General features: G+C 42.2%; 3 protein-coding genes across 7 annotated transcripts in view; 1 reads left to right on the forward strand and 2 right to left on the reverse strand.

Moving 5' to 3' along the window:
• Positions 1-235: 235 nt before the first annotated feature.
• On the reverse strand, positions 236-23327 carry nkx2-9 (NK2 homeobox 9). 4 transcript variants are annotated; one of them, XM_086049465.1, is made up of 8 exons: positions 23185-23303; positions 23008-23076; positions 22767-22845; positions 13866-13910; positions 8231-8269; positions 6148-6230; positions 2172-2443; positions 236-1116 (listed from the first exon to the last, which is right to left on the reverse strand). In XM_086049465.1, exons 6-8 carry the CDS (start codon positions 6204-6206, stop codon positions 527-529), a joined length of 921 nt encoding a protein of 306 aa, XP_085905591.1. In that variant the 5' UTR covers positions 6207-6230; positions 8231-8269; positions 13866-13910; positions 22767-22845; positions 23008-23076; positions 23185-23303; the 3' UTR covers positions 236-526. The 4 variants fall into 4 exon arrangements, with proteins under 4 accessions (XP_085905591.1, XP_085905589.1, XP_085905590.1 ...); XM_086049463.1 differs by having other exon boundaries at positions 23024-23327; XM_086049464.1 differs by having other exon boundaries at positions 23008-23327.
• pax9 (paired box 9) lies at positions 11355-21921 on the forward strand. Its single transcript, XM_086049467.1, has 3 exons — positions 11355-11698; positions 14345-15022; positions 20203-21921. Exons 1-3 carry the CDS (start codon positions 11695-11697, stop codon positions 20382-20384), a joined length of 864 nt encoding a protein of 287 aa, XP_085905593.1. The 5' UTR covers positions 11355-11694; the 3' UTR covers positions 20385-21921.
• A 2577-nt stretch (positions 23328-25904) lies between the features above and the next one.
• The window catches only part of slc25a21 (solute carrier family 25 member 21), an 87176-nt gene continuing 85116 nt past the window's right edge, over positions 25905-27964 (reverse strand). For both annotated transcript variants that reach the window (XM_086049660.1, XM_086049661.1), the window contains 2 exons: positions 26902-26954; positions 25905-26813 (listed from right to left, as the gene is read on the reverse strand). In XM_086049660.1, coding sequence (XP_085905786.1) covers positions 26752-26813; positions 26902-26954 — 115 coding nt within the window. In that variant the 3' untranslated portion in view covers positions 25905-26751. The remainder of the gene's footprint in view (positions 26814-26901; positions 26955-27964) is intronic.

Genomic DNA, 27964 nt, shown 5'->3' on the forward strand with positions numbered 1-27964 from the left:
TCTGTCGACTGGAAATGACATCACAACTGCTCAGGTAACAACCAATCATGGCTCAGCTTCAGAATACAGTGAGCCATGATTGGTCGTTATCTGAGCCCTGAGCAACTGTGATGTCATTTTCAGTCGACAGAAGTGACAAAATGGCCGCCCCCTGAGATGGCTAAAAACGAGTGGATTGACTCTTATTCCACAAACGCAATATTTATCAGAATGCCTTGTTTCAACTAGTGGGCCTGCATAGAAAATATTCGTGGGAAAAAAAATATGTTTGGGTTGACTTCCCCTTTAAAGACGTGTTTTCCTTTTAAACATTCAGTCTAGCACTGCTAATTTGCATAATACTGCACCTCAATTAGAAAACTCAATAACATATATATGGGAAAAAGTAATCGACAGGCTACCGCAATCCAAAAATATTAACAGCATACAGTAGCAGATAGATGCCAAAACAAAATGTGCAAAGAGATCTTTCGTAATCTAGAAATTGCGTGGGGGGGGGGGGGGGTGTGTTCGGAGTCCGTGCGCGTCACTTGAAAACAGCCAAGTGGACCGGGTCGCCCCACAAGTCCGTCCAGGCCAGCCTGGGGCCCGGCGGGCTTCCAAAGTGCTGGTGGCAGGGAGGCAGAGCCACGCCTGCCCCCTGGAGGCCCGGGACTCCCTGGAGGCCCGGGTAGGCGGCCAGGGGCACGCGCAGCGTCCTCGGCTGCGCGGAGGCGCCCGAGCCGTCCAGCACGCTGCAGGCGGCGCGGAAGGGCTTCGCGTCGCCGAGCAGCAGCGGCACCAGCAGCCTGCGCAGCAGCGGCGGCGGCGGCGGCGGCGGGTGCAGCTGCAGCATCTCGTGCGGGTCGTCGGCAGCCCCCCGGCCCCTCTTCATCTTGTAGCGGTGGTTCTGGAACCAGATCTTGACCTGGGTGGGCGTCAGGCTGAGCAGGCGGGCCAGCTGCTCTCGCTCGGGGCCCGACAGGTAGCGCTGCTGGCGGAAGCGGCGCTCCAGCGCCAGCGTCTGCGCCTTGGAGAACAGCACGCGACGCTTCTTGCTCTTCTGCTTCGCAGCCGACGGATCGTCCGGCTTGGTGGAGTCCGGCGACGCCCCCGGGCTGCTGCCCTCATCCCAGGCTGCAAGGGGGGGCAGGGGAGGGGGAACGGGTTACATCACCAATATTGACTGAAAGTTAGGATTTTTTTTTTGTTTCCCTTTTAAATGACATGTCATTGATGCAAAGAAATCAATTATGCAATATAGTGGGTCAATATAAGAAAATCGTTTATGCAATTCATTTGATGTATGGTTTTAAAAAATAAAAAAGGTGAAAAATCGCAGTTTAACAAAAAGGTTTATGTCGATAACTATGTAAGAGTGCATGCAAAATATATTTAAAAAAAATACGGATTATGTAATAACATAATTGTCATATTAAGATAAGAAAAAAATATATGTACTGTACAATTGTGGCAAATTATTGACGTTAAAATATCGTATGGGAATTATATATACATATGTATAAAGCAAAAATGATATAAATAATCAACATTACTTTGCAAATAAAGTATACGTTGCATAAATGAGTTAAAAACATTAACATGGCAGTTATATAGGCAAATAAATGACGTGTTTGCATATATCATGAGTCGTGAAAAAACAAACAAATACTTAAAAAAAAAAGACTGTCAATTCAGGACAATTCGAAAAAGTAATGACACCTAATCAAAAATGCTTTAAAAAGATGAAAATATCAATTGTATGACACACACACCCATCCATTCTACAGAGCTAATGAAACACTCGAAAAAGAGTTGGGCCAAAAATAACACAAGAACACAGATTTGGTCAATCTGACTCAAAAAAAAAGGGGTCCGTCCATTTTTACTATTCACTATTTTTTTTTTTAGTTGAACATGAGAACAAGTTACAACAATTAATTATAATGATGATGAAGGATTTTGTAAGTAAATGATGCCCTTTGGTCAAACCTCCAATCCTCCCTATCCTTAACTTGAATTTATTTGGATTTTCACCAAATTTAGAGGAGAACAAACCTGACTGAAATTGCTTATAAAAAAAATGTTTTGTACTCTGACTGACTGACGAGGGACACGGAGGAACTCAACTCATTTGTCTGCCTCTCCATTTTCCATCCACTCATGATGAAGATAGAAGAAGATGCACTCACACATGCAGGAGCTTGGGTCCGAGTCGAGCATCCACGACGACGAGGAGGAGGAGGAGGAGGAGGAGATGGAGGTGAAGGGGGCCAAGGGCGACCGCTCGGCCGAGAAAGGTGACGCGGACGCGGGCAAAACTTTCGGGTGTCGCTCGGGCAGGTCCAGGATGCTCCGGACTGAAAAGCTCAACTTGCTGGGCACCGCCATTTGCAGCCCAAAAGCAAAAAAGGGAGGCGGGGGGCGGAGGAAAGCAAGAAAATCCACCTCCACCGTGTGTTTGCTTGGCGCAAATAAATAATTAGGAGAGGGCGAGAAGAAGAAGAAAAAAAAAAAAAAAAAAAGTAAGCACTTGAGGGGATTCCAACAAGTCCACTTGACGGGCTGGTCCAACAGTGTTTACACAAACACGTCCGCTCTTTTATAGAACGCCCCCCCCCCCCCCCCGCACACACCCGCCTCGCCCCTCTTTTGCGGCAGAATGGGGCGGCGATGGTGTCACTCGTTTGCGGGAGGTGTTGACGAATGAGCGGCGATCGAGGTGGCCCAATGCGAACGCGCGAATTAAGGCAGGCAAGGAAGCCACAAGTCATCATTAGACGCGTCGCTCGTCCAAACACGTCACGCTAATTGTCCCCCCCCCCCCACCCACCCCCACCCCCATCAATCAGCGTCTTGGGTGGCGTGGCGAGTGACAACAAGAGCCGCGACGTGCTATTAGCACACACAGACAAGAAAAGACCGACCCCCAGGTCCCCCCCCCCCACCACCACCAAGCCCCCCCGCAGCCCAAACAGCGTGGCAATGAGTAATTAACTGGTTACTCTGATTAATAAGAACAAGTTGGTCCAACTAATGTGTGTGCACCATCACGTAATTACGAACGTAGGCGTGGCCATGGTGACGTCATGCATTTTAGGTTGATTTTCCGGACGAACTTCGCTGTAGTTGTGAGTAGCGTTTTGGAATACTTGATGACATTTTTGGTGCGTTGATCTTTGAAGATGTGATGTGGCGTCACGATGCGTCACGATTTTTTTTTTTTTTTTTTTTTTTTTTTTTTTTAATCAAGTGACGCACTCCATGCATGTCCATGACTTTTAAAGGAAAAAATTGTCAGAAAATTTTGTACACCCTGTGAAAACTACTGGGTCAAATAAAACCAAATTTTTGGGTCAATTTGACCTAACTTTGGGTTGTTTTGAATAAAAACATTTTTTGGTTGTTGTTTTACTCAAATTGACCCAATTAGCAGCTCGGTCCAATTGTGTTTTTTTTTTTTTTTTAAACTAAAATTGGGTTATTTTATAGGACTTACAACAATTGTTGCATCAAATGTTGTAGAAAATTTGACATTTTTTTGTGACTGCACTAATGGTGAATGAATGGTAAAGAAAAATGTAAAATAGTCCATTTTATCTGTCTATATCAGAATCATTTATTTGTCACAATTGTGCACCAAAAATTTGGAGAACATTTTTACACGAAACACTGTGAATGACCGGTGAAAGAAAGTGCATGTAACTGACATTTTATTTTTTTTACTTGAAGAATTGAGTAGGATTTACTACTATTTTCACCCCCAAAAAATAGAAAACGGTCATTTTTTGCAGTTACATAAAAACAAGTTTTTATTTCTTCAGTGAATGCATTTATGCACCACACACAACTACTCATCAATGCTTCTTTTTTTTACTTAGAAATTCAACAAAGTGCCCCACGGATGACGTCATTCATTTACGGTAAATGTTCTCAAAATGTATTTTCAAAATCAATATTAATTGGTTTACTGAAATATGTGTATTAATTTTTCTATTCTTTCATCCCATTAGGGTGATTGCTTATTTCACATCATAAATAATATTAGTATTATGAGTAAATATATATATTATATATGAATATATATATTAGTACATATATAATAAATATATTAATATTAGTAAATTAATGTATTCAATATTGAATATTTCATTAATAATGATGAGCTGATTGATTGTAAATAATAACACACTAGTAAAAATAGCTGTGCGTTGAACATTTTGACAGTTTTAAAAAAAGATTGGTCATTTCATTGTTAATCAAATACAAAGACCTCTTGACTATACACAAACACCAACATTTAAAAAAAAAAAGAGCTTAGAGGTATACATACACAGATCACATTCAAACAAAAAAGAAAAAATGAAATAAAAATAATTTCCAGTGAGGATAACATTTTTAGCCACACCCTCAAAGAGTAAATTTGATTTTCTCCAACTTGAGGAGAAATAAGATGTCGGGAAGCCGGCTTGAAAAGTGGGGGGGGGGGGGGGCTGGGAGGACTTTGGGGAGACATTGTCTTGAACGGCCGAGGTAGAAAAATTGTTTGGAGACCTACCAAAAATGGATCAATATGTACGCCTAACAAGTCTGAGATGCACCCAAAAAAAAAAAAAAAAAAAAAAAAAAAGAACCTGCAGTAATCCACTAATTTAGGGCAGGTGCGTCAGGTGACAAGAGCTTTGGGAACACCTACTGCAGTATTCATCACTTGTGTCAAGTCCATGTTTTTCGTATAATGGAACGACTTCATATAATGACTTGACCAAATCACTGGAATTGCTGAATTACAAATACATCAATAAGACATTTTACATTGGCATTGAACGTTTTAGAAAATGTGATTAATTTATAGTAAATTGCAAACTTAAAATATACAGTATCAGTAAATTAGAGCATTTAACTTTTTTTTTTAAGGTTAATTGATTTGTTGTAGATTAAATAAGAATAGAGTATAACAACTTTGATGATCATAATCACCATTTTTTATTTTAAAAAGACCCGGTTGATTAATTTCAGTTCAATAAAAAAAAGTGCAATATTCGTAATATAATATAAACCGTATTACAAATGAAATATTTTTTTGCTAAATTTGAATCAAATTCAATACAAATAAAACAGTCAAGAATAAAAAAGAACTGTGTATAAAAAAAAGGGGGAAAAAAACCTCCTGGCACTTGTGTGCGTGTTATAAAACAAATACAGTACACGCACTAAAGTTTTCACGCCCTTGCAAGTGAAATGAGAATTCGCATCATTTTAAGGCGTGTTCAACACTAATCGCATCACACGTGCAAGAATATCGCTTTGGGGGGGGGGGGGGGGGAATTGAGTGGACGGGAGCGGGGGGCGGGGCGGGGGCGTCGCTTCGGGGGCTCCCCCGTTGCAGTGCGGCTCTCCCATTGAGAGCCATGACAACACGGAACAAGCCGGGACTTATCCTGCCAACGTGACGCACATTGTGGCGCTCATTGGGCGTCAATCAAACGCAAAATGGCGACTGCGCGGAACAAATGCTCGACATCTTCCTCCTTTGTAAGCCCCCGCCGACCCCCCCCCCCCCCCCCAGCCTCCAGCAGCCCCCCCACCCTCCGCAGGGGCGACCACCCAAGAGGGTTTGGGTGCATGGCGCGAGAACACGTGCATGCGCGCGCCTGTATCGATATCAAAAACCGTACGCACACGCACGCGCGCACACAGCCTGCGCAAGGATTTGCATTTAGTGTGTTGTGCATGGATGAGGCGACGGATCAAGCGACAGCGACACGCGCACGCGCATTTTTATACCTGCATGGTGGCTGAACATTTTGAATATGAAATGGGAACAATGTGAATCTGTTTTGCTGAATGTGTCAATTATAAATAAATTGGGATTTAAAAAAAAAAAAATTTTTTTGGGGGGGGGGGCACTTCATTGGAGAAAATGTGAAATTTTGCCAAATCACAATTTTTGGCATGTGAACTGAAGGAGCTGGACATTTTTGAATTTCAAATGAGAACAATGTGAATCTGTTTTGTTCAATGTGTCACCTTAATCGGGAATATTTTGTGCGCATTTCAATGGTGAAAAAGTTTTGGGTCAGTGGGAACTGTACTTCGGCCTTCACACAATAAATCTAAAAGTGTGTGAAACATTTTGGAAAGTTTTAAAATGCATCCAAAACTTACCTTAGTGGTGCTTGGGGGAGGTAATGGCCTGCAGCTGGTTTGCATTCATGAGCTCCCATATTAGCGCACTTCCTTTTTCCTCACTTTTGATCGGATGTATTGAGAAAGACAAAAAAAAAAAAAAAGCAACTGTATTACGTACCAAGATCAATGCAGTATAGCATGTTCAAGAGACTTGTACTTGAGTAAATAATATCCATAAATATATAAAGGTAGGTACGACACGCCCCTTTTAAACTGCGTGCCGACGCTAAGCTAACGTCGCCCCTGCCAACATGGCCGCCACGTAGGCGCGTTTGTTAGCCTGCTCTAGTCTACTGTACGTCTGTGACAACAGCAGCGCAACCCGAAACTTGTGGACCAGTCAATTGATTGCGCCACTTAGTGGTCAATTGTGGAACTGTCAAAATTAATTTTGGAAAAACCAAATGTCATCTTCGATTTCAGCAACATCGTAATACACTAAAACCGTTTAAACCTTGCAGGCACCGAAATGGGTGTGGATTAGTGTAATTGACGGACATTAATTAGGTTTTAGACAATCAGGACTTTGGAGCCAATCACTGATTAGCGCGTAAAAAAAAAAAAAAAAAAAGGAAAGAAACGATACCCGTTCACCGATCTGATAAGATGGACCAAGAAATCTTTTAAACTTCTTTAGTTACTGTTGTGGACCCCTTCTAATTTGCGGCCGGCCTCACTAATAGCTAAAATTTGCGTATAAATGACGCCCACTGGAAAAATGTCAAAACAAACAAAAAAATTCTCCCCAAAACGCTGATAAACATTCAATACACGGAAAATGGGGCAAAAAAAAAAAAAAAAAGCTCCTATCCTGAATAAAAAATCGAATTACTTAAAATTATTGGAAAAGAATTGGAAAAAATATCCGATTGCATATGTTGTGAAATCTTGGATTACTAACGACGGCAGCACAGAACGTCTCTGGAGTGAAGAAGATCGTATTTGCTGTGATGTTTTATTTCACACCTCACGGAGCTGATCAATGACGTCATTGTTCGATCGGCAAATTACGACATTACAGCCGATCACCCATTTTGCATAAATTGATGATCTCATCCGCCCGAGCAGATCTGTGTAAAGTCTATTTACACTGGGGGGGGGGGGAGACTTTAAAAGTATAACTTTGGCGCCATCTTGTGGCATTTTAGTGCCAAGGCACTTTTTTCGATTGAATTGAGGAGCTTCGTAGTACTTTGCCGCCTTTGTGGGGAAGCTACAGGCAATTCCAAACCCTTTTAAATAGTCCAAAAGCAGTTGCGGATTTTGCTATATAGCACGGCTCGGTCCCCGTACCCCAAAAAATTGCGAAGGGGGGGGGGGTGCTGGGGGGGTTAACTATAGGCCACAGCATTGGGTAGACTAGCACACTAATGAGATGACTGATCAAAAGCATTCCGTTCTGAACGACATTGTCACAACTGAGGTGTTTTGGAGGGGGTCAAATTATTAAAAACAGCTGAGCCCCCACATATTTGTTGCTTGGCATCCGTGGATTTTTTTTTTTTAAACCTATTTGGTATTCATTGAATTCATTATTTTTGTTGTTTTTTTTCCCTTCAAAATGTTAAAGTCTATTGCTATGAATACTTTTGAATAACTGTACGAACTGTAATTTATTTAAAAATTTTTTAATAAAATCTATACGCCAAACGTAAAAATTGTATTGCACTAATTTGTACTTTTCCCATTGTCTGTATTTGTTAGTTTCTATTCACACCCAATTTCCCAGTGATCAATGTATTATTTTAGACCCCATTCAACTTTAAAACGAAGGCTTTTTTTCTTTTTTTTTAAGAATCTTCTCCCAGTGACAAGAACTTTTCACCAAAATATGTCTGAATTTGAATCATTTACTTCATTCTGGAATTGGAACATACATTTGAGATATAAATAAAAATGTAAATTCGTATCATGTGTTGACACTTTTGTCTGTCCACCAGTATTCAAAGCAGAGCACATTTGGAGCCCTTTTAACGTGCACCTTTGCTGCCCTCTACAGGAGGCTTTGGTGAACTACGTTCTAGCGCCTGTCACTCAAACTTTGTTACCCTGTACTTACCACTAGATGGCGCCACAGCATCTCAGAGCAGCCCAGACCCTAAAAGCACACACAAAAAAGGTTAGTCATAACTATGTGTACAGTTATTACATCAATTATGTTGGCACATTATTTACATTAAAAAATTGAAAGGACCTCTCAGAAAGTGTCAATCAAAAGCCGGCATTATTTAGATAAAGGCACTTTTTTCTCTTTTGTTACTGTATACTTTCTTCTCCCTACTCTTCTTCAAGCAAAATTGGAAACTTTTTTTTTTAAGCAAGCTGGTCTTTTTTTGTTAGCATTTTAGCAAACAAGCGATGTTCATCTCTTTTGCATGATTCCACTGTGAAATGCCAGTGCCTGAAATAGGCGAGTGAATGAATAAATAGAAAAACAAATAGAAAGAAAAAAAACAAAAAATGAAATGCAAAATAATGAAAACTACTAAAGACCTAAACATAACCCCGAAATAATTGCAAAAAACTGCAATAAAAACACAATATTAAAAGAAATAAAAATATATGAATGATTAAAAAATGAAAAACACACACATACAAGCAAGAAATTAACTACAAACTAAATTAAACGCAAAAAAATCCCCAAACAAAAACACAAAAGCGTCAATATTTTATAGTCATCTCCAATGATGCAAATTGTTTTCAAATGGCATCCGCTACTTTTCTTTTTACTTCACGTCTTTTTTTCGAACTAAAATGAAAAAGTATTTCAAATGCCGCTTGTGGAATACGAAGAAACATTTCTCATTTATTTTACGTCACAGCAGAGCCTCACAGAAAAAAAAAAAAAAAAGAAAAGAAAAAAGCTTTGGTTTTTCCTGTGCTGGAAAAATGGAACTTTGTAAGCCAGGTGTCAACATGGCCCAGTGATAATGATGTGTGTGTGTACTGTGCGTGTGTGTGTGTGTGTGTGTGTGTGTGTGCGTGTAACAAGCTTGTACATCCATCCATTCGTTAGAAGGAGACAAAATGGCGCCGGTGGTGATTAAGTCGCACACGTACTTAAGGTGGGACGTGCACGCCAACAAATCAGGTGAGTTTTTATTATTATTATTATTATTGTTTTGTAGCGGAGTTGGGGTGTCGATAATTTCATGTAAACAGATAAGATGCAGGCTTGAACATACTGCTGCTTTTAAAGTGACTTTTAGGGCTATTGCTTCAATGAGTCAAAGTCTGCTGAGTTTACTATTTTTTTTTTTTTTAAATGTGGACATTGGTTGCCCACGCTAACATCATTTTCCAGCAACATGAAAATGACGTCATTTTGCGCAACATTCATGCTTGGTGAAACATTTTCTTTTTTTAAATGTCAATCCAACAGACGCGTTTTCGGTGAATGATAATAATTCACTTTTTAAGAACAAACGTTATCATATTACTGCAATTGGTCACATTCAGAGAGATATTGTTACAATAGTTAATAAACAGACGCGGAATACACTTAAGATAACTATGAATAATATGAATCAATCAATCTATTTGGAACACTTGTAATCATTTTCCAGTTGTTTAATCCATACCAATACCACAATGATCCCAACGGCGATCTGAACCTGAACACATCCCAAATGCAACGCTGTCAATCAACGTCATGCGCGTGCCTGCCTTGCGTGGCCTCCATCCACGCACGCGTCTAACTGAGGCGCGTGACGGCCGTGCAACAGGCGGGGAAAAATCACGCGTGTCGCAACCGCAAGTGCAATAATGATGCACTTTTACGACATTAAAACACAAGTGCAAAATAAATAAATAAATATATATATATATATATATATATATATATTTTATGAATATATTGCCTTTTGTACTGCATTTCCACGACTACTCCTTCCTCGGCATTTTGATAAACTGAATGTTTCTCATTTGAACACGAATCGTACACCGAATTCTTACACGCACCCACGCACGGACGTTTTTAATCTTTGTACCTTTTAATGGTGCGGATGCGCAGTGATTTTTTTTTTTTTTCCATTCAGAAAACTAGGGATGAGTTCATTTTAAGTACCTTGAAAAGAGTAGAAATTGTTGAAATGAACATAATTGTGCAATTTTCGTCATTCTGGAGAAGAATAGAAAATGTATTTGCTCAAATGTGTATCAAGGCGGGAAAATAGTCATCGTTTGAGGTCAAATGTTTTGACAATTAGAACAGATTGAAAATGATCCATCCAATCATCATGATAATCGTGATTTCATTTTGTGGTACCTTTTCCATTATATGTACTGCATGTCATTTACCACACACGCTGTTCAACAAAATCGATCACGTGCTATTTAGGAAACCGAATAATGAGTGCACATTTCACGGTTGGTTCTGGTTCACTTTTTTTTTTTTTCCTTCTTTTTTAAGATAAGCACGTGGGCTGCTCTCCTACGCGTGATGCCACTTCGTGACAAAACGTCGACAAAAAAGCGCGTCGTTTTGGGTTGGTTTATTTTGTTCACTTAAAAAAAAAAAAAACACACACACACGCACACAAAAAAAAACACGTACGGTGACATGCGTGCGTGGCAGAAGGCCCGCGTGTGAAAAACTCGTGCACCAGGATCTATTCTTCCTATTCTATTTCGCAAAAAATTGAAAGCACATACATGATTATATCCAAACATATGAGCAACCTGCGTGCCCGTGACGTGTCCAAACGGTGTCAACGCACGAAAAAAAAAAGCCCCACGCGAGCTGATGTTTTTCGGGTGACACTTTTACCACTGAAATTACGCGTTACCGTTGCCTAAACATGTGAATTCGGATTTTTGAAGTGGGATTTCTTTTTTTTTTCCCCTGGAGGATGGAGAGGGGTCGGGGGGGGGGGGGGTGATCCGCACCCACGCAGCGTGGATGTGGCCACTAGTGTACTATCAGTCTCAATAACAAACACATTGGCGGTGACATGCAGTCAAGAGTGATGGCTGAGGATGGTGGTGGGTGGGAAAGGCGGGAGGGGGGGTGGGCGGCGTGGGGTGGGTCAAGTGTCATGTTAAACTCCGCGAACCAATAGCAGCGCGACTTGCAAGCTGTCAGCCAATCACAGGCCGAGGACGCGTGCGCAAGTCCAGCCCCCGAGCTGTGCCGAGCCGATTGAAATGTAAAAAAAAAAAAGCTGCTCGGGAGCGGCGCTTCATTCGCGAAACGCATCCGAACTTCGCGTCCGTCCGTCCGTCCGCCCGTCTCGTGAAGGCTTCCCTCGCGCTTGCTCGGTGCCGGATTCGAGAGCGGGCCGGTGGTCGCCGGTTTGCTGGTCGCTGGCGGGAAGGAGGAGGAGTTGGAGGAGGAGAGGGAATTCGGTTGTTTTGGACACGCTGGACGCGGAGCAGGAGCCGCGCAGTAGCAGCGGCAGCGGCGGCGGCGGCGGCGGCGGCGGCGGCGGCGGCGGAGGCGGCGGCGGAGGCGGCGGCGGGGCCCCGCAGCAGCGGCAGCAGCAAGCGGACGCCGCCGTGTTCCTGCTTTGCGGCTTCAACGTCATGGGTGAGTCGCTGCGAGCGCGCGGCACACTTTTGCTTCGTGGACGGAGAGTGTTGTGTGTGTGCGCGGAGCGAGTGTGCATGCGTGTAAGAGGGGAAAGGGCTGAAGGGGTTGGAAAGTTGTCAGCAGCTCACTTTCAAAACATTGCTCGTGCGTCGAAATGGACCATGCACTCTCAAAACAAATCACACCATTTGGGCTCCAAAATGCACCGATCCACAACTTTCTCGGGTGTTTTTGCAAAACAACCCCGATTTTTTTTTTATTCCATTTTTGACCCAAAACAGCGTTACAGTATTTTTAACCCCAACTGTTTTGAGAGTGTGCGGCGTGATTTCTGCATGTGTGATGGGATTCTTACTTTGACGTCTACATGGATGGCAACATAATTTAAGAGAAACAATATTAAAAAAAATAAATAAATAAAACATTGAACAAAAAGATAAGAAAAAGGAAAATAGAAGCATAACATTGCAAAATAGAAGCATGCATGAGCCTATATGCAGGCGAGTAAAACTCTATCATCAAGATTGACGAACTCAACACTCAGCATCTGATCATCTGTGCGGATTTTTGGCCCTTTCGTTTTGCTTCACTCGGATCTCAGCATGAGTAGCATGAACCGGTCTCGAGCAAAGAAAGGATAGCCTCAGCATGATGCTCATTGATCAAAAAATGACGATCTCGCGATCTCAGCATTATCTTCCAAGGTGCAGTCAAGTTCGTCTAAAGAACAAATAAAGAGCAAGTCTCAGCATGCACGACGCATGCGCCCAAATTCATCATTTCCACACACTCGAGTCTCAGCATTAAGCGTCGGGATGCATCTGCCCGTAAGAATGACTTTCGGCATGCCTATCTGTCCACATTAATATATTTTATGGACTCCACACGCTTGAGTTTCAGCATTGAGCGTATAAAGCGGCGCACGCGTGTATTCCGTCAACGGAACACATGAAAAGAACGCGAAGCATTATTTGCGGGAATACAATTTATGTCAGGCTTGCCTTTGAAAACACAAGTCTCAGCATGCTAAATCAAAATGCAGTCAAGTCAATTCTTCACACAACTAAAAATCTGTCTCTGCACTCAAGTCTCAGCATCACGCATCCAATAGAAAAAAAAAAAAACACCTTGCCAAATCTCAGCATTGAAGAACGCGAACATACATTCTGCCTACGACCAATCCTGATGTTGTGATGAAGTGTTGTGCACTCGAGTCTCAGCATTGTCCAATGCACGGCTCAAAATTAATCAGACGTGCTTTTGACGATGTGCTTTGGTACATGCTCGAGTCTCAGCATTATAGGCGGAAGGAGGCGTGCATGTTTACACTGCAATGCTGATTTTTTTGTTGTTGTTGCACTTTAATCTCAGCATTAGCAAAACAAACAATTTATGATGGATTTGCCCCTTTTTCACTCAGGACTCAGCATGCTGCGCAACGATGCATGAATGTACAGTACATGTGAATTCAAGTACACGATGATATTACGTTGGCGCGATAATCTCGGCATTAAAATATCCGAATCGACAACGTATTTTACGCGCGATGGATCAAAAGTATCTTGGTCTTTGATACATGCATGTCTCAGCATTGCCCGTTGAGGTACTCGCGTATACTTTTTTACGCCAAAGAAAAATTGACATCAAGTTTGATGCATTTGAGTTTCCGCATGACACACAACATGCACACTATACCTACCAACATTGGAAATTCATTTCGGTCGTACGTTTTGGTTCACCCGAGTTTCAGCATTGAGCATACACAAGGACCTAATAGCGAGGTCTCAGCATGCATTCAAGCGTAGCACACCCACGCGATCCGATCGTTTCGATTTTACGGGCTTGAGTTTCAGCATGATTTGAGAATCTCGATCACACCATTTTTTTTTTTGGACACTGTATTCGATTCGCTTGAGATTCAGCATGTCCGAGGAGCGTAGCATCGTCACTGTTATTTTCATTCGACTCGCATGAGTTTCAGCGTGCTTTGGCGCCTAATTAACCGATCGCATTCGGACCCTCAGCGCGATGGGTAAATATTCGACATCGGATACACTTGAGTCTCAGCGCGATGAGCGCGTGACGCTGTCATTTGGCGACGCCTGTGTTTCAGCATGATGCGAGGGCGCCTGTGGAAAATAAATACAATTGATCGTGGACTTACCGTTGATCTAGTCGAGTGGCGGCAGCAGGATGCAGGCATTTCCATCTGTGAAAGAAATACATTTAAGACACTTTGAGGCCGCTCGTGTCTCCGCACGGTCCGTGCCAAACTATACGACCATGCGGGATACCATATTTTCTATTCGGAATGCTTGGTTCTCAGCATGATGCGAGCGTGAAAACAAACGCAGACTTGGCCTCGATTCGCTTGAGTCTCGGCATGGGGATGCACGCATTACCATCAAGGGAGCAAAAGAGAGCCTTGAGTGATGCGTTCAAGTCTCAGCATGATGCGTGACACAAAGTCATTTCATCTTTGCAATGCGTGGGACTTTTTTTTTTTTTTTTGTCGTTCGAGTCACGCATTTATGTTAAATGTAGACCACATGGCTCTATTTTGATCCACTCGCGTCTCGGCAAAGCCCCCCCCCCCCCCCCCCCCGTCGCGCCGACTAACCGCCCCGTGCCTTCGCCTTTCAGAACCGGCCTTCGGCGAGGTCAACCAGCTGGGCGGCGTGTTCGTCAACGGCCGCCCGCTGCCCAACGCCATCCGGCTGCGCATCGTGGAACTGGCGCAGCTGGGCATCCGGCCGTGCGACATCAGCCGCCAGCTGCGCGTCTCGCACGGCTGCGTCAGCAAGATCCTGGCGCGCTACAACGAGACCGGCTCCATCCTGCCCGGCGCCATCGGCGGCAGCAAGCCGCGCGTCACCACCCCCACCGTGGTCAAGCACATACGGACGTACAAGCAGCGCGACCCGGGCATTTTCGCCTGGGAGATCCGCGACCGGCTGCTCGCCGACGGCGTGTGCGACAAGTTCAACCTGCCGTCCGTCAGCTCCATCAGCCGCATCCTGCGCAACAAGATCGGCAACCTGGCGCAGCAGGGCCCCTACGAGTCGGCCAAGCAGACGCACGCGCAGACGCACCCGCACGCGCACCCGCACGCGCACCCGCACCCGCACCCGCACCCGCCGCCGCCGCCGCAGCCCTCCGCGCTGCCCTACAACCACTTGTACTCCTACCCCAGCTCCAAAGTGGCCACGCCGCCGGGCATGCCCGCGCTCCCCGGACACATGCACGCCATGCACCGGATATGGCCCTCGTCGCACTCGGTCACGGACATTCTGGGGATCCGATCCATTACCGAGCAGCAAAGTAAGCTGGGCGCTGTGCTGTGGCCTTGTGTCTGAAAAGTGTGCGCGTGTCTGCGTGTGCCTCCTGCATGGGCGTGTATTTCTCTACGATTCGCTAAACGGCTTGCTCGGCGGCTTAACGCGGACATCGGGGCATCTTATGTTTCTCATTTCAAAAGCGTGCTTTTGTGCTCAATTTCGGGGGCTGTGCGTAAAAGCGCAACAATCCAAATCCAAAATGCTGCCATTCGGTTTTTTTTTTCCCTCCCCCCGGAAAGATGTGTAACATGACCCGGTGTGAATCATTATTAATACTCAATGTCAGCACGAGATGTTGTTAGCACTTTTTTTTTTTTTGAGGGTGGGGTGGGGGTGGGGTTGTTCTCCGAGGAGGCGGGAGAGGGGAGCGCTGTCAGGCCGCTGCCAGGCTCCCTTTCCCGGCTTCGAACGGAGCTGCACCCCGGGGGACTCGCGCAGGAATTTGTTGCACAAAGGAAATTTGCGCGAGCAAACAATGTTTGCGATAATATGTTAAACTCCATTTTAAAGCTCCAGGGGACGAGTTTAAATAATAATAATGCAAAATAAAACAACTAAAAAAAAAAAACAAAACAAGGGCCTCGCTTTGTAGAAAATAAACGTAAGGATGTTTATGGGCACCAATTTTACGGCAGTGGAAAATAGTGTGTGTGGGGGGGGGAAACGAGTCTCTGACGTCACACTCTTCCTCTTGCGACCCCCCCCCCAACCCCAGTTGGTTTACATTTAGAATCTTAGAAAATACACACAGGCAAACATCAATAATATCTAATACTATTTGCGTTTCAAATAGCCCCAAAATGTACTTCTGAAATGTGCTCCTGCTGACCAAAAGTATTATCATTAGCATTTTAAAAACGTAATATTTGCTCTATATAACTCACGTATCGCCAAATACGGGTTTCATTTTGTATCTGTAACACGAGGGGAAAATGTTGTCAGATCAAATACGACAAATTAAGCAGCCCAAGTTTGAATAACAAAAATGCTAACAAATGCAAGCAGGCACGTGCAAAATTTCATTATGAAGAGCGAAGATCGATCGTCACTGTTTTACACGAAATACATTGCCCGATTTAAGTGACGTCCGCTCGCGCTTCAAAATGAGCAAATGCGAATTTGAAAAGACAGCTTTGATTGACATCGTGTGACTTCTCCTGTGCTAGTACGATACACACGCTAAATCCAGGCGTGCGCACACATACACACACACGCGCTTGTCTTTTCTGGGAACTAACACATTATTATAAATAAAATAAACAAATTAATACATTTTTTGTTATTAAGTTATGTTTGTTTTATTTCATGTAATGCGGTAAATTACGTCGTATGTCAATAATTTTCTTAAATATTGATCGTTTTAATAATGTTATCCCTCATACGCGGGCGTGTGTGTGTGAGTTTAGTTGCATGTTTGAATTTTAATTCAAAACGTTAAAATTAAAGAATCAAATGCAAGTATGACGAAATAAAACGGAGCAACAAGGTCACTAAAGGAAAACAAAAATCACAGTAGAAATCAAATCAAATATGATACCCCAAAACGAGACACACACACACACACACACACACACACACACACACACACACACACACACACACACACACACACACACACACACACACACACAAATATCAAATGCGAAACTTGAAAATGAAATTGTAAAAGAAACAAAAACAAAACAATAAACAATTGACATTTAAAATTTGTTTAAAATAAAAACAAATATAACCAAAACGTGTAGCAAGAATACCTTTTAAAAATGAAATGTGAGCTGTTCAATGAAATTTGAATTAAAAAAAAAATGTCAAGAATGACTAAAAGTATAATGGGGAAAAACAAAACCACTAAATTTTGATCATTATATAAAATGACATAAAACGTGTTAAATCAACATGAACATTTGGATGCATTTAACCAGTTCATACTGTAATGAAAACATCTGTTGTCCAAACGTAAAAAAAAATAAAAACATAAAAATAATAAAAATCAAAAGACTGCACGGCAGATTACGACCTTGCGGTTGCGTGACGTAAATCCATAAAAATATCACGAAATTAATGTAACGGCTGTTTTGATTTTGGCTGTTGCAATATTTGGTTGTCTCACGTGCAGCCTGATTTGTAATGAGGCGCGTCATCATTCACAAGTGTCACACCACGCACGCAGCCACAGGCGCAAAACATGGAACCAACCCATCATTTTTAAGAAAGACATTTTTAACCAAATGATACATCGTCAGGAGGTGAGGGGATACTCCATTCAATAAATAAATGACGCGGGGCCTGTTTGAGACCCCCCCCCCCCCCCACATACACACACACACCAATTATCCACAGTGGGCCTCCTGCTCTAAACTCAACAAGTCTACTCCTGCCTCGATGCCACGCAGCTCAATCATTATCATATTTCATTCATAATCGGGCACAACATTAGGGACACTTGTACGCCTATTAGACAGATTCGAGACGAGAGCCCTATAAAAAACGTGGCAATTTTTACTCTTGCCAGCGGTTGTCATCTGACTTGTACGTTGCGGCGATGTACAAGCGTGCCAGGTGACACCAAGGAGGGTTCCTAACATTTCGGTTTCATCCAGTGGACAGATAAGGTTCGCGAGATATTACAAACAAGTCTATAATTGAATTGTATCCCCCGGCCACAACATGACAAGCACCTTTACGCTCACATGGAGCCGTATAACAAAATACGGCGATTTTTACACTTGCCAGTGGTTATCGTTTGGCTTGGAGATTGCAGCCATGTACAGCGGTGCCAGGTCACACAAGAGGCTGTTCCTAATAATTCGGGGCGAGGTAGTAATCACCAACATATTCGAAACAAGCTTTTAGTGCGATGTAAATGTCAAAGGAGAATGTTTTTCGTGGCCACACGAGGCGCCATTTTGGGCCTTGTGACAACAGCTGATGAAAAGATTAGAAACATTGAGATTTTTTTTTTTATTGATTTACTTATTTGAATGAATGAGGAATATTTCTGGACTTTTAAGGTTTTTATTCGTGTTAAGAACTGGACAACCCAATGTGACCAATGCATGCACTTAAGTACAACGAACTACACGTGTCTAAAAACAAACTTTGGTAAAAGAACAGGTCAACTCATTTACTTAAATCAAAGTACAGATTGTGGAATGTACTGAAGTACTAAAATAGAGTAAATAAACAGATACCTGAACAATCTACTCAAGTTTCATTACTTCCTACAACTGCAAACATGGTGCAAAGAGCAAATACATATAGCTTTTTGACATTTTGAAGTGTAATCTATGTTTGAAATTGGTAAATGTTTTCTTGAAGTTGATATCGTAACTGATTCGATTTTTTAGGTATCTGTACACTTTAGTTGAATATTTATTTTTCTGACATCTTTTTATTTCAACTTTCTGCTCCTTTCTTTGCAAAATATATGGGCACTTTTTTAAAATGTTAAAAAAACAACAACTAAAAACAGAGGTAAAATCGACTGAACTGACATTTGATTGTTTGATTGATTTCGCACGAGTGAGCTGAAATAGTATGAGGCAACAGACTCAAAGAAACCAAATATTCCTCATCCACGTCCTTATTGAAGAGAAATTCATTTCGTGCTCTTGGCCGAAAAATAATTTGTGGCAATTGTGACATGTGCCAGCCTAAAAACCACCCGCTTTTGACATTCAAAAATCCTGTCCAATCTGAAAAAAACCAACAAAAAAAAAACAAAACATATGAGCTACGCCAGAAAGGTTTCAAGACTTGCCACAAAGGATAGATTTCCAATCCAAACAACAAGTTTGCACCTTGGAAGTATAATCGCCCTGGAGAATAATGCGCTTTCTCAGCTTTCAAGCATAACGGCAGGGATTCTTGATCTCTTTCGCGACTTCAAAACAAGCCTTTGAGCTTGGGAAAAAAAAAAAAAAAAAAAAAAAAAAAAAAATCGCACGGGTCCTGGTCGGTCATGTTCTTCTGAGCCAGGAACTGTCAGATGCTCAGGGCATTGTGAGCAGGTGCGGTGCCATGGCGAGGCAGCCACAAGTTGTGCCGCAACCACTCTCACCTCTTCTCACGCACTGAACGAAGAAGCAAACTGTGCAGGATCTCTTTGTGGACATGCTGGTTGTCGTTTGGGTTTGAAATTTGTTCTTTGCCACCTGTCCCGGAAATTTTGCAACACATTTTGTATAAGGTGTATATTTTTACAGACGTTGGAGTGTTTAAAATGTTGGCAAATTTATGGCAACATGTTTAATCACATTAAAGTGGAGTCGACAATAGCGAGCTATGCAAATTAAAAGAGGAAATCAATTTTCCTCTTATCCTCAGATTTTTCTTTCAGTGTAACATAAAAAACTTGCCAGTTGCCAGGTATATAATTGACAGTGAAAAATCATTGTTAATTTTTCCACTTACCTACATTTCAGTCTGTACTTGACTACTTTTACGGAAGGAGTTTAATCAGCGCTTCTTTTACATTATTTTTTTTTCACTTCTACTTTTGTACACAGTGTGAGTACTTTTGCTCCTTTTGATGTAATGCGATTCAAAATAAATAAAACCCCAAAAGTAAACTAATTCACGATTCTAAAAAAAACCAAACAAACCTAAAACAAAACAAAGAAACAAAAAAAAGTGATTTGATCGTTGTATCATTTGCTGCCAAACTTCAGCCTAGACCCGAAATGGCGCCGAATGGGAGCGAAGGCACAGTCCCACTTGAAAGTTACATCACACTCAAAGCGCGACTAATAATATTTGGGTGATTCATACATCATGTCGAATTATTAGGAACAGCCCCTCCGTGTGACTTGGTTGTACGTTGCTGTGACAACCAAGCGCAAAAATAACCGCTGGCAGATATAACAATTGACATATTTTTCATACGGATCTCATTATAAGCGTGCAGGTGTTTCCAAAGACTGTGGCCAGTTAGAATATAGTTGAATCTGGACTTTATTATTATTATTTAAAGTATCTGTAGCCTACATTAACTTGAATACAGCGAATGAGTCTTTTTTTTGCCGAGTTTTCTACTAAAACGAATCGAACGTTACCTTAACTAGCACAGCCGCCATTTTGTACCCGTTGGTGCATTTGATTGGATTGAACGGCGCTTTCTTGATGTTTTTTTTGTGTGTGTTTTTTTGTCACCCGCACGACCAGACGCCGAGTGGCTTGCGCACAGCGAGCAGCTGTGTCACAGCACCCAGCATCCCGGGCTCCCGGCGGCCCACCACCCGAGCGTCAGCCTCCACGGGGTACAGCGGCACCACGTCGGCCTCTGTGACCGCACACACATGGCGGCCGCCGCCGCTGCCGCGGCCGCCGGCCAGTGGCAGCTGTGACGGTGGCCCGCCGGACTCGCCAGGCCGCGACGCCGTTCACCCGGTGGCCAAGACATTCGCCATGACTGTTTTTCTTAAATGAAGGACTACAGGATTTTATTTTTGCTTTTTTTTTTTTAACGTAACTGTTGAACTTCCGACGAGGCGACGAACGCACCACGGAATACTCCGCGACAGGTGGACCAATTGCATTCCACGCGCATGCGCAGAACTTCATTCGACGCTCCAACTAGAAGAGGGGAAAATGTTGCATTCAGGGTGCTTCTTAATTGTATTTTCTACTTTTGAAAGATTTTTGTTTATTGCGGCAGTGATTCACAACCTTTGAGTCAAGGCACATATTTTACAGTAAAAAAAAAAAAAAAAATCTCAAGACCGTCAATGATTGACAATGATGACTGCCAGCACGAAATGCAAATGTTAAATACATTGTTTCAACAACTGCAAAAAAAGACACACACAGACCCAGACACACACAGAAAAAAAGAAAAGCAAGAACTTAATTGGTGACACCTTGCTTCTACAATCCATAGTACAATAACTAAAAGGGGGCCCCTTCAAAGAAATTCTCCTATCCTGACGTGTCATTACAGGGTCACATACACATATGAATTTAATCAGTAAAACCATAGTATATCTCATATCAATAAAGCACCCCCCTTTGTTTTAATGCACAGCTTTATAAGGCACATTGAACTACAAAGAAAATATTTTACTTAAGCTCTTCTTTAAAATCCAACCCATGAAGCTGTAGGAATTTTTCTTCAGTTTTATACCTGAGCATAATAATTACTAAAATTCTCCCCAATCCAAAATGTCTTTTCTCACCTTAACCCTCTCAGGCTCAAATTAAGTTTTAGTAATAGTTTAGTAGTACTTCTGAGTAAAAAAAAAAAAAAAAGAATCATATAATATGAATGTGCATTAATTAGGGGATTAGCAATTAGTTGTTACGAATCTGTAACAGCTGCCCGGAGAAGGTTAGAATTCATCCGGCGGGCCTGATTAACCCCCTGGCGGTCCAGTTTCGGCCCGCGGGCCGGAAGTTTGACGCTTCTATAGTTTTCCAGTTGTTACAATTGTAACAATTCTTTTTTTTCACAGCACACCAAGGTGCCACGGCACACTGGTTGGGAATCACTGTTTTACAGAGGATAGTTTCCCCTCTATTTCTTGGGAAAAGACAAAACAAACAGGAAAACTAGTGCCCCCCCCATTGTGTTCATGATTATTTATTCGAATCAAAGGTACGTAGAATGAAGTGCAATTAGCCATAAAGACTTACAATTGGCGTGCGTACGTACATATGTACGTTGCCAGACTTCTCAGCAGTGACAATTGACACATGATGTTGCACAATGAAATTGAATGTATCTTATTAAATTGTTTGGCTGTTCCGGACCTTTGGAATTTGGCACTTCATTTTGAAGGCAAAAAGATGAATAAGATCAACCAGGACAGGAAACATATTTTATTCCCAAAAACCTTTATTTATACATCTGTTTTTTTAACTGTACTAAAATACTTTCAGAGTTGGCTGTGGTTTAAACGTTTTTTTGTCTTTTAAATTGTAAACGACTGTTATATATTATATATATATATATAGCAGAGTATCTACATTCTGCCTTATGTTATTTTAGTTTTCAAATATATTTTTTTTATAATAATTTAATTTGTAAAATCTAAATTTACTGCACATGAATCTAAGGAGTTTGGATTCATAAGGGTTACATTTGGTTTATTTCAAGTTCTTGAATTTATGCAGCTTTAGCTGTACATAGTTAGCACAGTATTTTATTTTGAAGGTGGAGGACTGAGCAATGCTACAGCGGCTCTTCAAATATATTTTATTTTGAAGTGAAAAAGAAATGCTACAGTGGTTGCTCATTTTAATTTTGAAGGGAAGAAGCTAGAAATTCCGCAGAGCTTCTTGAAATAATTCTTTTTTATTATAAAGAGATGGAAAACAAGCGTTTCCCCAAATTTAATTACATTTGTTTTTATTTTGAAGAACAGACGATAAAATTGTTGCTTCAACTATTTGTTTTATTGAGACAAAATGCTTGTGGCTCCCCTGAGATTTCATTCGAATTTAATTTTGAAAGCAATAAGATAGTAGTAGTCAATAAATCTGCAGTGATTTATTTCATTTTGAAGGGCAGAAGATGGAAAATGCTCATGGTTCCACTATGATTTCGTTGACATTTTATTTTGAAATATAGTAATGCTGCAGTCATTCAGAATATTTCCAAACCTTTTTTGAAGGGCAGGAAATACAAAGGTTACATTATATTCATTAATGTTATGCATTTAGAGTCAAGACATCCAAAAAACAAACAAAAAAACAAGTACAATTCCCATCCATGTTGGAAGTCTACTAACCTAACGTCGCATTCAGGGCCTTGCAAAATGCAGTAAATTGAAACATCAGGAGGTCTTCAAGCTCATCGGACAACGTAAGCTGCATGCAAAAAAAAAAAAAGATTTAAAAACACTTTAGAGAACACAGAGATAAGCGTCAAGTGTCGTAAATAATCTCACAGGGCATGTTGAAACAGGAAGCGTGTGTGTGGCGGTGGGTGATGAATATTTTAGGAAAAAAAAAAAAAAACAACACGCTCACCTGCTGCTGACTTTACCTGCCGAGGCGGGTGGAGAGATTTGTGTTGCGGCATACACAGACGGCTGGCGGCTGTCACAGTGTCAACAGTCGGATTTGACTTGGAAAGTGCTCTCCCCCGCATGCAGTGGTCACGGACCGTTGCTCTGGGGGGGGGGGGGGGGGTGTAGGGGTCCTCACCATGTTTCTTTTGACCATACGTGAACCGCATCACAGGGGACGTGACCGTGGCACATGTGACTGCTTGGATCGGTGTGAACAAGTGCTCACATGGTTTGTTGTGTAGCATTTCAAAGGATAAAGAAAAAAAGGAGGATCAGCGTTTTCCGATTGCGTGGCGAGGGGGGGGGGGGGGGGGGGGAATAATCGACATCATCAAAAGGAAGAGCGCGTTATAAAAGGATACATTGAATAGACTTCCTTTTGTCTTGCACACGCTAGCTGCAGCATACCGTATGAAGGTGGGAGATTGTTGTCCCATGTACTTAACAGCCAATACTTGCCGGAAATCCCTTCAGCTCCTTCCATGTGGCGGTCTTGGTGGCGTCCCTGAGCAGTTCTCGTCTTTTCATCCACTTTGGAGGGACGTCCAATTCTTGGCACATTTTCTTCATTTGATGATGGCCGTTTGTCTTCACGATTGCATGTCGAGCGCCTTGTAAATCCTTTTGTGCCCTTTCGTGACTGATATCCTTGAACAATCAGATCAATCTGATGCTGTGGAAGCTCTCTGTGGACCAGAACATGTGACTACAAAAAAAATCCAGAAAGAAAAAAAGCCTACCAGAACATCTGAACTTTATTTGGGGGGGGCGAATCAAAGGCACTTTAGACGTCGGAAGGTTTGCTGACACCCGTTCATGAGTTTAAGTGCGTCACATTAGTGGAGGGAAAAGTTTTGAAATGACTTACCTTGATCTAATTTGTATACATTGTGAGATTTAAGCCTCTTTGGCACACTTAATTAGATAACTGGTGACTTGAGCTAGACTTCTTGGCATCATTAAATAGTCTAAACTGGGAAAAAAAAATACAGTTTTCTGTAATAAAACGATCCAGCAAAAGTTCAGATGGAACTTGATAGTATCAAGAAAAGCTGACATTTCAAAAGGGGTGTGCAGACTTTTCATATCCACTGTAGCTTGGGTCATTTGGGAGGTGTATCGGTAAATATGTATGTAGAAGGGTAGAAATGTCCGCCGGTAGTCAGTCACTCGGTACGTCGTTATTCGAGTTAGAATAGTTTGAGATTTTTTTTTTATAGTAGTTTGTTTTTATTTCATTTTGACCTTTGTTTTTCGAGATTCCGTTTGAATTAGTCTTTACAACAGTTTCGTTCATTTTTATTTTGAAAATAGTTTGTTTTACTTTAGTTCTTTAATATATGGAGTACTTGTTGAGTGCAAGACAATAAGTGCGTAAAATAAAGTACACTTTTCAAGCGACCGTTTCGTCTGACATACAGCAATACCGAAGTAAACACACTTAAAAAAAAAAAAAAAAAAAATCAACCCCGAAATTGACAGTGGTGAAAAGGAACGACATTTTCGCTAGAATTACAGCTTTAGTTTTATCAAGGTAAAATGTCGTTTCAGTTCGCTTTTCGTTGAAAAAGATTTTTTCAATTTGAGTTATTTTGGTCATTTTCGTTAACTCTTATAACCTTGGTCTGTAGGTCGGTATTGTAGCTGGGTAGGTTAGCCGGTGGGTAAGTCAGTTGGTTGGTCAGCAATTAGGTCGGTATAGGAAGCCACGGTAGGGAGGTAGTTTGGTCAGTTGGTTAGTGGTAGTTCATTAAGTGAGTTGGCTTGTAATTAGGTTGTTACAGTACGTCGGTAGGAACTGTAGATAGGGTAGATAGGGCGAGTAGTAATGTAGGTCGTAAAATATTTCCATCGGTCGGTAGGTTGGTTGGTAGGCAGCTAGGGTTAGATCAGTCACTCAGTAGCTCCGTCATTGGCTAGTTAGCTCAGATATTCCTTTGCACCCGATTGCTTGAAAAGGAGAAAGTCAGTCCAACGGCCATGTAGAATTCCGGGGAAACCACGTTCGAGGCAACAAGCCGTGTGGTCCCGGGGAGCAGAATTTGTGCCGATCACAACAAAATGTCCGCCCCACTAGCCGCCGGGTATTTGCCTAAATGCGCCGCGCACATTAATATTAACGGTTAAAAGCGCACGTGTCAAAGCCTGTCAACCCGCACGAGTGAAATATTACGCAGGCAGCGGATGAGGCGTGGAGAAGGGAAGACGTGAGATTTACGGGGGGAGGCGCGAAGGTGCGCGGGGAATTTGGGGCGAAAAGGAACAAATGAACGTTGGCCAATGGCAAAGGCGACGGCTAACGATGTCATCAGTCAGCCCGGGGGACGCGTCCAAATGTCAGGAGGCGTTCAAATTGTTGGCAGCATAAAGACACAAATGGTCATTAAAAATGTGGTGCGAAACTTCCGGCAAGATGGCTCTATTAGTCAAGCATTTTTTTTTGTGTGCAGCTATGAAATTATCCTGCCGATTGAGTGGCTGGGTCCTAGTGATGACGGTTGGATTTAGATTTAAAAAAGATTTTTAAAAAAAAAGGGGATAGAAGGAAAACATTTGCGCTGCTTTGCTGTAAATGTTGATGTTAATAAGCTAGGACTGTACAGTCAACAAGTTCCATCTCGAGTTAAACACTTTTATTTATTTTTTTTTCAAATCTTAAAAAAAAAAAAAAAAAAGTCAGATTCAAGGCGGTTAACACTGCCAAAGAAAAAGTTGCACCTCTCTGCTTTGTCTTCCTGTAACCGCCACTAACAGCCCCAAAACGGGAGGTGCTTGAAATTTCAAGGAGCAACATGCAACAGCAAAGCCAACAACGTGAAAAAAGTGCTCCAAACACACCCAAGTGAGAGAAACAAGTGATCATAAGTGTCTTTTTTATTGACTTTTTTTGGCAGTAGATGTACAAAGACGGATCGGGAAAGGTGAATTGGATGATTGAAATGTTTTCTTTTTTTCATAAAAATCAAAAAGCCGGCGACACCTCCAACGCCGGAAAATGAGGCGCATGAGGTTTCGGGGGTGAAAAACAAAACGGTGTGAAAAAGTGCTCCAAAAACACCCAAGTGACGGAAACAAGAAAGTGGATTTAAACAACGACAACAAAAATCTTTGGAAATGGATGCAAAAGGACAATTAATGCAAATTATCCAATTCATATTAGGAACATTATGAAAAAAACAAACAGTCATGCAACAGCTAAAAGCTACTGTGCTCTCTATACAATACATGTGAGTTATAATGACGTGTTCATAAAGACCGCAGAGTTCGAGAGTTTACTTCAAAAGGCACCTAAACCAGCTTCTTCTTCTTCTTTGTTTTTTTTTTTTTATGGGTCCCAAGTGCATGTCTTACTTAACATTGTATGATTCACAGTGCAAATATAGATATTGACATTCCGTCTACGTAGTATGGCTGTTTCCAGATGAGAACGTTAAAGCTTATCTACTGAGTATTTGAAATAAAGCTTCAGAGGACTTTTGAAGACAATCATTCAAAAAATACTGTATGGCGCGTTTAGCACGTATTGGTTGAAAAGAGAGAGAGAAGAAAAAAAAAAAAAAAGTGGACCTGAAAAATTGCATCTGCGTTATTGCATTTGGATTCATCTTGAAGAGACTTTATAAAAAAGAAAGATACCTTTCTATCAGAGGTATTAAGGTAATACATCCCAAAAGGCACTTGGTTTTTGGATGGCGACGTTGCTTTACCAATTCCTCTGGAGCCATCCCGACACGTACTCGTACACCAGCAGCATCACGGCGCCACCTGTGGTCAAACGAAGACGGACATTGACGTTGGCTAACGTACTCCGTTGTGGAAAAAAAAAAAAAAAGAAAAAAAAGGCAAATGTTACCTGGCCCAAGTCGCATTATCTTTGGCACCAAGCCCTTGTAGAGTGCCAAGTACCTACGGAAACACAACAACATTTTTTAAATTTTTATTTATAAACTGTCTAATCCCTTACATTCCTTAAAGAATATTACAGCGTATTTTTTTTTGGGGGGGGGGGGGGGGGGGGGGGGGGCTGATCTAGCTGGGGGGTGTGCCATCTCTACCAGGATGTTGAAGTGGGTGCTTGAAATTGTGGAACGTTTGGGAAAGACTTGATTTAGTCTTTCGCCGGGGGTGCGCCAGCTCTGTGGGGACGTTGAAGGGAGAGCGTTGGTTTCAAAAAAAAAAAAAAGACGACCGGGGTGTGCCATCTCTGTAGGGACGTCAAACGGGGAGCATCTCTCACCCCGCCAGCTCCTGCGGCCGCGACGGTCCGACCCACCGCTTAATGCGTTCAAGGTGCACCGCGGCCCGGCGCACCCCTTTCCCTGCCCTGCCGCCGTCAAACCCCCCCCCCCCCCCCCGATGGCGTTAATAAGGCTGGAGCCACTTCCTCCCTTGCCCCCGCGTCTGATTAGATTGACCCGAGGAGCGCGGTGCGCCTCGTTAGGGTGCGCTTAACAACGTCCCCCCACAGGGACCACTAATTAGCAGGGACTGTGTTGTGTTACTGGATGGGAGGGGGGGGGGGAGAGTGGGGCTGGATTAAGGGCCGTCACTATTTAACCGCATGTCAACTTTTCGGCCCACGGTCATCAATGTTTACAAAAGGTCTATCACAACCGTAGATGACCATGTGTTAACTTTTTGGTCTGCCAATTGTTATCGTCAATGTTAAAGTCACCACTTTTCAGTACAGTACGCCGCAATCTTGACAAAAAGTATGTAAACGTGTGCCACATTTTGGGGTCCGGTATGACCCTGTACTCAATGTTGACCAAAAGTCTATCACCATGTAAATCATGTGTCAAATTTTGGGGTCCACATGTAATCATTTGTCAAAATTATTCCACCGACATCCTCATTGTTGACAAAAAACAAAAAACAAAAAAAAACAAAAAAACACTTATTTCGGTCCTGTGTGC

The sequence above is a fragment of the Filicampus tigris genome, chromosome 13 (genome assembly GCF_054856515.1).
Source record: "Filicampus tigris isolate MCC_2025a chromosome 13, RoL_Ftig_1.0, whole genome shotgun sequence".
In the NCBI taxonomy this organism is placed as follows: domain Eukaryota; kingdom Metazoa; phylum Chordata; class Actinopteri; order Syngnathiformes; family Syngnathidae; genus Filicampus; species Filicampus tigris.